Source organism: Adiantum capillus-veneris, chromosome 17 (assembly GCF_014529385.1).
Source record: "Adiantum capillus-veneris isolate H3 chromosome 17, ASM1452938v2, whole genome shotgun sequence".
NCBI classification, from domain to species: domain Eukaryota; kingdom Viridiplantae; phylum Streptophyta; class Polypodiopsida; order Polypodiales; family Pteridaceae; genus Adiantum; species Adiantum capillus-veneris.
Window position 1 is genome coordinate 36,059,328 of NC_140947.1, and position 11,224 is coordinate 36,070,551.

The 11,224-nt window shown below is 39.3% G+C and overlaps 1 protein-coding gene across 1 annotated transcript; it reads right to left on the bottom strand.

The window, feature by feature from the left end:
• Positions 1-7,747: 7,747 nt before the first annotated feature.
• LOC147437060 (very-long-chain 3-oxoacyl-CoA reductase 1-like) lies at positions 7,748-10,371 on the bottom strand. Its single transcript, XM_086486470.1, has 3 exons — positions 9,557-10,371; positions 8,491-8,560; positions 7,748-8,340 (listed from the first exon to the last, which is right to left on the bottom strand). Exons 1-3 carry the CDS (start codon positions 10,210-10,212, stop codon positions 8,083-8,085), a joined length of 984 nt encoding a protein of 327 aa, XP_086342596.1. The 5' UTR covers positions 10,213-10,371; the 3' UTR covers positions 7,748-8,082.
• Positions 10,372-11,224: the final 853 nt, after the last annotated feature.

An 11,224-nucleotide genomic window follows, 5' to 3' on the forward strand; every position in this document is an offset into this window, starting at 1 on the left:
TAATCAAGAGCGACACCAACCACCAAATGGCTGGATTCCATCAAACTTTCAAGGAAGCCGAGAGTCTTACTACTAAGACGCTATCTGAAGTAATATGCACATGCTACAGTAACATGCCGAAACAATAAGGAAAAAACTAGTTTATAAAAACATATATGCCCTTAGTCTGGTCGCACCAAGTTATACCATCTTACTCCTTATAGTAAAGGAAACCAGGGGGTAAAACACACCTACAAACAATAGATCTTGTCTACATTCCGAGACATAATGTCATGTCGAGAATATCCAAAAAACTAAAAAAACCAAGAGTTTTTATACTCAAAATAGAAAAATTGGTAATTATAATAGAGTCCTGCTAAGAGAGAGTAACCATATCCATCCAGCCATGTCATCCACTATTTCGAGGTGTCATAAGTTAGAAAAATTCCATTAGACAACTAAAAATAACAACTATATTTGCTAATGTATACAGCATCAACCAAGAAGCCTTATGCTGAGCAATATCTGCTAAACAAGAAGAATACCTACCTGGTTATCAATACAACCCAAAAAGAAGCCCCATATCAACACCATAATCGGTTTCGGTGCCTTATACCATGTGAAGTTAGCTTTAAATCTAGACTTATGGTAGTTAAGGAGTTTAGTGTAAACCATGCCTGTCTAGTAGGAAGCAAAAAAACAGAGAGACAATTGTCTATGTCATAAATATGAAAAATACCAAGAGTTTTATACCCGAAGTTGGAAATAGGTAATTGTATAAGAATCCAATTAAGAGCCGGTAACCAAATTTATCCAGTCATGCATTCACTGTTTTGAGGCATCATAAGTTAGCCGAATTCTATAAGACAACCGTATGTAATGACTTTTTGTTGTTAATGTATACAGCATGAGCCAAGAAGGCACTATGCTTAGCTATATCTGCTAGTTAAGAAGGATAATTACTTGATTATCAATCCAATACCAAAAGCAACCCCATATCAGCAGCATAAATGGTTGATGTGCTTTATGTCAAGTAAAGTTAGCATTAGGTCGAGACATATGGTAGCTAATGAGTTTAGTGTAAACCTATGCCAGTCTAGTAGGAGAAAAAAGAGTGGTTTCATTAGCATACCAATAAAGGGTACTCACCAGAAAGGAATCTACACAGCCTATCAACCCAAGGTATCCCTCCAAAAAACCTTAGCCCAAACAGAGCATATCAGTACTTTATTCATGAAGGCATTTTTTCTCAACTGACTCTTTCATGCTTGTTATCAAACAGACAAATGAGAAGCAACCCACTAATCTAATTCACAATAACCTTCTTAGATCGAAATCCTATTTTGCCTCACAAAAAAAGGCGCTAACGAATTGAAAGCATAACCATGCTAGCCCATGAGGAAGCAAAAGAATGATCACATCTTCATACCAACAACTGTACTGATCCAAACAGATTCAACTTAGCATACCATCCCAAAAAAAACAATTTAGCCCTAAATTGATAAGACTAGCACAAGTACCAGCTTTTTTCCAAAAACTATTTCTTCATGCATGTTTATCAAACACGCCTTTGAGATTTACATACCAAGCTATCACCAATCCAATTCTTAATGAACCATAACAAACAGATCTAGTTTCCATCCCTTAATGTGGTTATTTGCATCATCACAACATAACCTATCAAGACTAGAATCACCCATCCAAACCGCAAGCAGACTCATTCCATAAGCATATCATGACACATTTAGACATGTTATAAGTTCCCAATTACCAAGCAAGCAGTAATACTTTCACACTTAACCCATCAAGCCAAACAACTCCACCTGAGAAGAAGAAGCCAGAGAATGGACTTCCAAGACTTGCTGCTTTTCTTTCCCTTTAGCCATAGTTTTACACACTCCAAGTACACTCACTTAGGCAACTCTTTCTCTCCACAACAGCTACTAACAAAGTATACATGAGCCTGCTAAGTGAGGGAGACCCTCACCTTTATAAAGGATTGGCAGATCAGACTGAGATCTTGTAAAAACCGAATACAGCTGTCATCGCTCACCCTCGGTCAGTCATTAGTTGGAAGATGTTTGCCATAAATGGGACCATGTGCACTGCTAGCAAACATTCTCCAAAATAGTGTGAAATCCCCGACTTCACAAATCCAGCGTAGCTATGAAATTTCTATTTCGACCTTAACACTACAGAGCCATACGATATTGCCACTAATAGTGAGGCCAACCTAATGTAAAACCAAATAAGACTTTCATGTGTGGTTATGAAAAAACGAATAACCATGGTTGGCCAAAGAAATTACCCCCATGCAATTGTGAGCTAAGCCAGCCTATAAAATAGGTAAATTTCTCATATCCAGACCTTTGTGTGTGTGTGTGTGTGTGTGTGTGTGTGTGTGTGTGTGTGTGTGTGTGTGTGTGTGTGTGTGTGTGTGTGTGTGTGTGTGTGTGTGTGTGTGTGTGTGTGTGTGTGTGTGTGTGAGAGAGAGAGAGAGAGAGAGAGAGAGAGGCCCCAATGGGCTATGGATTGTACATCCCCTTGCACAAAATAGCAAGTTGTTGTATGCAACAAGGATTTTTTGAGCAGTACGCATTTGTTGCTATTTGGAATAGATATTCCCCTTAACGGGCTATTTTGAGGCACCCATAGCGGACTGCTTTGTGAGCCGTTGAACTTAGTTGAGCCAATGTTGGCTGTTGTGTTTTGAGAGTCTAAGGCAAACATCAGGTTTCTTTGAGGTGGGATGTTTATCTCTTGATGTATGATAGTTGCACGATGCATTCTATTGTTTTCATGTTATCAATCCTCATGGTGGCTCAACGGACTGAGGTTTTGTATTTGTCACTCATTTCACGTGTATTGCATTAGCTCATGAGTGTAGTCAACTACTATAGACCTAACTTTGATAGTACGTGGTCTTGAGGAGGCCCATTGTATGAAATTTAGCTAAGTTGGGGCTTATTCTCTCTGGAGTGGATATACTATTTGAAATCAAAGTTGTGGACAAAATGGCTTCAATAAATGCATGGTTCAATTATGAAGTTGCTACTATTGTTGTAAGATGCCAATGACCACTGGGCATCCATTGCCTCTGCAGACATTGTGAGATACCACTGTGACGAAATATTCTCTACTCTCTCCCTCTTGGCAACACTTTTTGGGGTAGAGTTTGTACGAGATAGAGGGGACTGGCACATGCAAATCACCACCCAACCATGGCCTATATAGGCCCTTGGTCATGCTATTTATAGGACCCCCTTTACTGCATGTTCGTCTTGGCCCTTGCCCTGCCCGGTCTTACCTTAGGCTTGACAGTACTCCCCCCTTGGAGAAGCGTTTTTGTCCTCAAGAAAAAGTGATGATATCTTCATAAGAACACTAATGTTTTTCACAATGGCATGCTTCCCAGATCTAGTTGTCCCTTTAACTAGAACAGGGTTCAATAGGAGGTTCAATGAAATCAAGAAGAATATTTTGAATTCCCACATTGTTGTCCCTTTGCAACCATTTTGTGTAACGGGCCTATATCCAACATAGTGTGTAAACTCTATTTATAACTCACTAGAAGATGTTTGATAAGTTACCATAACTAAAAGGATATCTTTTCTCACTTTCCATGAAAGTAACATGTTGACATAACAAAGATGAAGTCCTTGAATTATTATCATTATTCATCAGTAAACAACCCCACCATAATTGGTGATCCAGGTTGAGAACTTGACTGAAACATGAAGGGACTAAACTTAGTCGCAACATGCTTTGCCTCATGGTATGCAAACTCCAACTACAGAGATAGCCTTTCCAATTGGATTTCTCGTTGCTAATGTACGCACTTAACATATCCTTTAGCACAAGATTAACACTTGTAATCTGCCTATCCTCTCTAGATGGCTGGCAATACTGAGGTGTATTTCTCCATTGTTTTTACAGACAGTCCTCCAAAATGACTCGTAACAAGGATCACAATTCCTTGTAACATTACTGAGTAATCAACAATGTTATAAACAATCAACTTGGTTAACTTTACAGATTGGAAAAGTGGATTGAATAAACTGTAAAAAAATTAGTCAACTTATGTACAAGCACCCAAACCGAGCCATGACCTCTATTGGTGATTGGTAGACCCACACTCAATCTCATTGAGAAATTGTACATACATTGAGATACACTTTACAAGCTATCAATTTCATGAATTTGCATGCCGCTCCGAATCAGTCTTTGCTAAACACCAGGGCCCATAACCCCTAGTGTCTATGCATTTAAGAAAATTGGATCCGAACCTGCATTTTCATCACCATACGTTCCAATGCTAATGGAAAATGTTATGCTCACATCTCACAGAGAAAGAACCAAATACTTTTCCCTGCAATCATGTGAAATCTGTGCGAACACATTTGGACCATAATAGAATGTGAAGATCAATCACATCTAATACCACATGAAACATGTTCATTAATAGAACATAGCTTGCTACACGTGTAAACAAATATTTGTTGAAGTTTCTTAACAATACTTGTATCCTTAACAAGTCTTACTAGGTCTCCAACCATTTTTAGCCACTAAAATTGTTTCTGATACGATGTACGCAGAATGGTTTAACAAACGGATGCGACCAAAACCTAGGGACTCTATCGCGACACATACTTGAAATAACAGGCATTAGTGTTAATCCTTGAGATTCATATTCTCCACATGTGGAATATGTCTCATATAAGGATGTCCCAAAAAAATTGCATCCATCAAGTATGAGATGTACTTGTGTGTGGAGGTAACTGTAGACACTCAGTGACATGAGTGAGAGGGACCCTCATAAACCTTGCTTCATACTGGCCAAAGTGGACTCCATGAGCTCCTAGACCATGTTGCATGTAGGTCCATAACTGCATAGTGCCGTAGTGTATTTGGGGCACTGTGACCCAAAATTCTTTGCTCCTACATGACTTTGTCATGTGTATGAAGAGCAAAATGGATGAAAGTATTCAAGATTATACATCCTACAAGGAAAAGTCAATCAAAGCATATTCAAAAATGAAATAAAACCAAATCATATGCTTACATGGAGGTTGAACATAGCGTTCACTTACCTTTAGTCAAATGTATATAACCAAAAATCCTTCCCAAAAAGACCTAGTATGTCTTTGACCTATGAAACACTAAATTAAAGATTAGTGAAAAACAAGTGGTATTGAAATGGTAACACTAGATGTTGCCTTTGCAATCCAAACCCCTTTAATAGAATCATGTCTAATACAGTGATTGGAATCAACTTGGGAGGTTGTACTTGTCCACTACCCTAGAAGATTGTGGACTTCTTTCCTTGAAAACAAAACTGGGATGAGATCAAATTGTGAGCCTTAACACCTATGAAGTGATTGTGTATTAGCTAGGTCATATCCTAAAAATGCCACTCTTAGGGACACAATCAATGCTGCAACTAAGTAACAAATCTTCTCTAGTTGGAATCTTATTCACAACTAGATCGTGAAAGAATCTTACCCCTCCGTGAACAAAAGAGAAGGATATCGAACACCCCAAAGGAGGTAGTCATACTAAATTTTCTTAGGTGTTCAAACAAGAGATCCCCTACTTTGAGGCTCTCTTAGGTTATTCATGTTGTCTCATGAAGTAGTTGCTTGATAGCTAGGCCATGTCTACTTGCTACCAGAGAAAGTGTCATCCATATTGGCTACACCTTGTGCATATAGCCAATGATGTAAGCGCCTGCCATTGTAGACATATACAACGATCATAAGCCAATCTACCAGCCTCAATTCTTCTTGAACATAGTAGCTAATGTTAAAGTAAAAGCGTCAACAAGGATTTAGTAAAATGAATCCCATCGTATTGGCATGTGATGCATACATATCAGAAAAATAGTGCGATAAGCCCTTGGCTTCAATGACAGTTTTTGATACATTTAGTTGATCTACGTTGAAAGTTTAGTATTATTTGAGGTTTTGAATGCTTATGTTTCAAAGAATGAAAATATCAAAGTTTTCTCTTACGTAGTTTTAAATATTTAAAATAATCCAATAATTGTTGCATACAAAAGCCCTTCTACTTACCACCTTCAGTCCTCAATGGAAAGGGTAAGCAATGTATCACTTTTTAAAACTCACAAGTACATTAAAAACTTTTTTTTTTTTTGTATACAAAGATACACTTAAAATGGCAATATCAAGCACGGAGAACGTTCCATTAAAGTGAATTTTATTGCACATGAAACTTTTAATTATTTGTAGCGCAATTGTAAAAAAGTCACAAATTTTTTTGCAAGTTTGCTACGGTTTTTCTTGAGTTTATATTAAAGACAATTTCTTCAAAGCATCAATCTCAGTCTTACGATGGTCAACTTGATGAATATAGTTCTTGATCATGGTGAATTCTAAAATACAAGGTTATATTTTTAAAAGTCCTAACTGATATACTTAAGCATATCAAGAGGGTTTTCTATAATACACCATTTAATGCAAGTAACATTTAATTTAAATTGATAAAAAAAAAACAAATGTCCTATTTTGGTACCAAACTAGTGTTGACTAATTGTGTACCATAATTTAAAATTGATGCAAAAACATGGGATACAATCATGCTTGGGTGAAAATAAAATTTTGAAATTGTTCATTACGTAGTAACCTGATGACATTTTTTTTGAAATATTCCTTTTTGTGTCAAAATAAATCCTATACTCAAAATTATGCAAGCTATTTCTAAAAATTTTATAAAAAGGCCAATAGCTTCTCGAAAAGAGTTATTTTTCATGTTAAGGAATCATTTCTAATAGGTAATAACACTCAATAGGAAAAATCAATTTGAAAAGTAGTTTTCATGTCTTCTATGAATATGTCAAATTATAATTTTCAAAATATTGTTTAAGAGGCAAGGTTAAAATCAATCAAATTCTTTTTGGGGGATTCGATCTTTACATAGATTATATAATCCAAATTTTGTCAAACAAACTGAGTCAAAACATTAACTTGTGTGAAACAAATACACATGAAGCTATAGATAGTCCAATCCCGTTTTTCTTTAAAAATTTACTACAATATTCACATAGAATCTTGAAATTATGCTCATAGCTACTGTTTCCCATGTGTGAATCGAGAATTTTCAATGTGCAATCTTGCAATGTAACAAACTCTACTACTTGTAGTTGACACAAACAAGAGAACTAAGATTACACTTCGAGTACTAGAAAGGTTAAGCCAGCTCCCTCTTCTAGTTAAGAGAGGGGGCGGGGGAGGAAGAAAGTTTCAACGTCGTAAGATAAAATGGTTAACAATGGGAGCTTAAGTTTTGCATAATGAGTTGAAAAATAAGACAGACAGAGAGAACTGACCAATCAACAAAACTTACACTAAGAGGGTGCAAACATTAACATCCTTGCTACCACTCATAATAGACATTGATATGAAAGCAGGTTCAGTCTCTCTTCATACTCCACTGAACTTCTCACAACATGTGGTCATCTTCAAGCCACAATCAGCCAGCAACCTTAACAGAATATCAAGCCAACCGACATAGTGAGTATACCTTCATAAGGTCCAAATAATTATAAGAAAGAGGAGAGATTTTCACATAGTAAGACCAATCCCAAGAGACCTCAAAGATGTATCCCACGAGTTTTCAACACAAGACCTGATACCCCAGAGGCAGCTGGGATAACCAATCCAGCACACTTGGTTGATCGAAAGGTTCACACACACACACACACACACACACACCAGAAGAGAGATTTTAACATCATAGGAACAATCCGATGAGTCTGGAACTCAAGACTTGATACTCAAACGTAGGCACTTACGCGCAGTGCAATCTTAACTAATAGCACAGCAGCAAAGTTGAAGGTCATAAAACTCATCAAGCTTTGGAGCAGCAGGACTACAAAGATTTATCTCAATCTTGTCTAGAATATTTGAAACATGACTATACGAAAGAAAAGCTCTCCCTACCTCAAAAACAATCAACCAGTTAACTCCATACAAAGCAGGTTGGGAATTCAGACTCTTCACTCCAAACAAATTCTTCCGAGCATTCCTCACCGCCATCAAAGGCACATGGATAGAATAAGAGTACGCTACTTGCAAAAGTATCACATCACTGGTCTTTCTTTCGAGCTTCCTTGGCTTTGCCCCTTTTTCTTACATCCATACAGGACTGAAATCGAACCGTATCAACCAAAGAATGTGGAATCAGGTTCACCAATTTCCACAAGAGAGAATGTGGCCAGTAAGGTGTGCAAAGAGGTTCATAACCAATCCACTTCACGGCGCTTCGGGCATACGTATCGGGAGATGGACAAAAGAATGACGATCTTCTGATAGAAGCAAGCTTTGTTGCCACATGCAGAGGTGCCTGACAACCATCCAACCCGTAATTAATCAATCCCTTGACAATATACAGGTCATACAATGGAAGCTACATTAAAAAACACAAAATGTGCAAAAATTTAAGTTTCAAAGGTAAGAAACTAGTTGACAAAATGAAGAGGCCACCAAGAGATACCTGGCACTGCACATCAATCCCACTGTGCTTGTACTCCACATACAAGTTCCTTGAAAATTTGTCGATGAACCTACAAAGCACATTGCATTTCATCAAAATGTCACAGGTCTTTGAAGTATCAAAAGCTCATCTCTTTAAAAAAACTAGTCCACAAGAAGACATGTGAGAATGTGAAAGGTCACAATGGCCTACATGAGAGGATGAAAAACAGAAAGTACGACCTGCTACTCGATGTCCTCTTTATACTCTAAATAGGAAAACAAGTGTCGACTATCTCACACATGGGGACCTACATTTACATCCGATAGTGCTTAGTTAGCGCCCCTCTTACAAGGAAAAGGAAGAAAAAAAGGTTTGCCATTCCATGTGGTACTAATCAACAAGCTTCATCCAACGGTCCACAATTCTTTCCAACAGCTCCATGCTTTACTAAGGCCGTATGAAATAACCCTAGCTGAACGTAAGACTGCATGATCACTGGTACGTCCTACTAGTTACATTTTATGCTTATGGAGAACACGTTAGTAATGATCGATGGCCATATTTATGCTTACAGAACATACATATAATTATGTGCATGACGTGCAACCAGGCCTCTTTCCACCCTCAACATGACTGTAACATAACTGCCCTGTCCACGCATAATTAAGCATATACAAGCACAACACCACACCTAAAACATTTGTAAGTTTGCACCCATAGCAATAACCTTCAACACATGTATCAACACACAGCAAAATGTTTACAAGAGAGCATCCCCACTCTTATAGTGTGCATTCTCACTAAGAACACAAGTTGTTGGACATGTACATGCAATAACCCAGCCAGTAGAGCTTCTTGCTACAATTCAGGTGGCAGCACCTCTCCATGTAAAACCACATGTAGTAACACATGCATGCAATTGTTTGAAAAATACCATTCCCTTGCCTCTAAAATAACCCTATCTGAAAATGACCAGAACTGACGCATTGAGATGCATAAGTTAATACAAATACATGTAAGACTACTTCACAGCACATTGACAGACAAATATTAGAAACCATTAGTAAGGATAAACAAGCCATACCCTTTGGTGCCTGCATAGAGCGCATAGAGTGGGTCCGAGGGTAGCACAGATGCAGATCCAGAGCCAATATTTACGATAGCCCCATGCTTGCGTTTGAGCATATGAGGTAGAATGATCTGCACCATGCGAACGATCACCTCCACATTCACACGGAGAATGTTGGCTGTGAGCTCTGCATCAACCTCATGGAAAAAGCGCGCATAAGGATAGGAGAGACCAGCATTGTTGACAAGGATGCCAACATCCAGCTCAGAGAGTAGCTGCTCAATCTGCGCAAATCCCGATGAAAGGTCAGAATGGGTGAAATCAAGTAAGACTGTCCGCACTTGCACGCTCTTGTATTTGGCTTTAAGCTCTGAGGTCAAGGATTCGAGCTTCTCCTGGGAGCGACCGATAAGAATGAGGTTTAGCCTGCGCTTGGCAAGCTGAAAGCAGAAGCCCTTGCCGATGCCATCTGTGCAGCCCGTGACAACAGCCCATGAACCATATCTACTTAGATTCTTGCCGGGCCTGAGGAAGTAGCGCCACAACCAGGTGCAGAGCCTGCTGAGAGTGCCCACAAGCGAGAAAACGCCCACTACTGCAAGGGCTGCTAGTGCCTTGTATTCTGGCGGAGAGTTGGCGAGGAGGGCACGTATTTCTGGTATCTCCACCATCGCTCACTGCAGGGAGGAGCTGATATAACTTCTATGAGTTTTATCGCTGGGAAGCGACCCTTTGGGCTATAGAACCACTAAAGCGCGCTTCCTGGGCGAGGGCGATCAATGAATGAAAGCAGCTTGGGTACTTGCTATATCTACTGCAATCACCCACCCACCCATGCTCTCCTACCCACCTAAATCAAAGCAGCAGCTTCTACATAAGCCCTCATTTAGAGAGAGAGAGAGAGAGAGAGAGAGAGAGAGAGAGAGAGAGAGGTGCTTGATGCTTTTCTTTCTTGCTTAGACTATGGCGTCCTTTTTCTTTTGATTTGTAGCCCATTTCAATATACAAACTTCTGTTCTGCGCTAAGTTGCTTTCTTTCATGCATAATAACTCCTCTCTCTCTCTCTCTCTCTCCATATTTATCCCATTCTGCAATACACATATCCTCTCCCTCTCTCTCTATTTGATATGTAGCCCATTTCAACTTACAAATTGTCAGGCCTAAGGTAAGATTGGGCAAGCCAAGGGGCAGGACGAATATGTGGTAAAGGGGGTGCTATAAATATCATTGCCACGGGCCTATATAGGGCATCGTTGGGTGGTGATTTGCATGAGCCAATCCCCTTTGTCTCATATTGGTATCAAAGCAAGGTGGAGTAGGGTAGCCATGGAGGAGGGGAGAAACGACATGGAAGGCGTGGTGCATGAATTCTCTCAAAGCTCTCTACCTTTTCTATCTCTCTCTCTCGCTCGCTCTCTCTCAAAAGCTTCATGGGGATGTGGTCAAGAAAGGGTGCATCATAACAACGTGGGAAGCAAAGATTCCAAGCACGAAGTCAAGGAGCTAAGGCGGGAACCATCGCTTGCATATAAACAGGGCTGGGTCGACCTGATCAAAAATCGATGGGGATGATCCTAAAAGGGATCGCCATGTTGTTTTGAGCATAAATCGCTTTTGCGACGTCTGCATCCACGCGATAAACGAGTTGCTGCGATGCTTTCTTCCCTACACCATTACTTTGT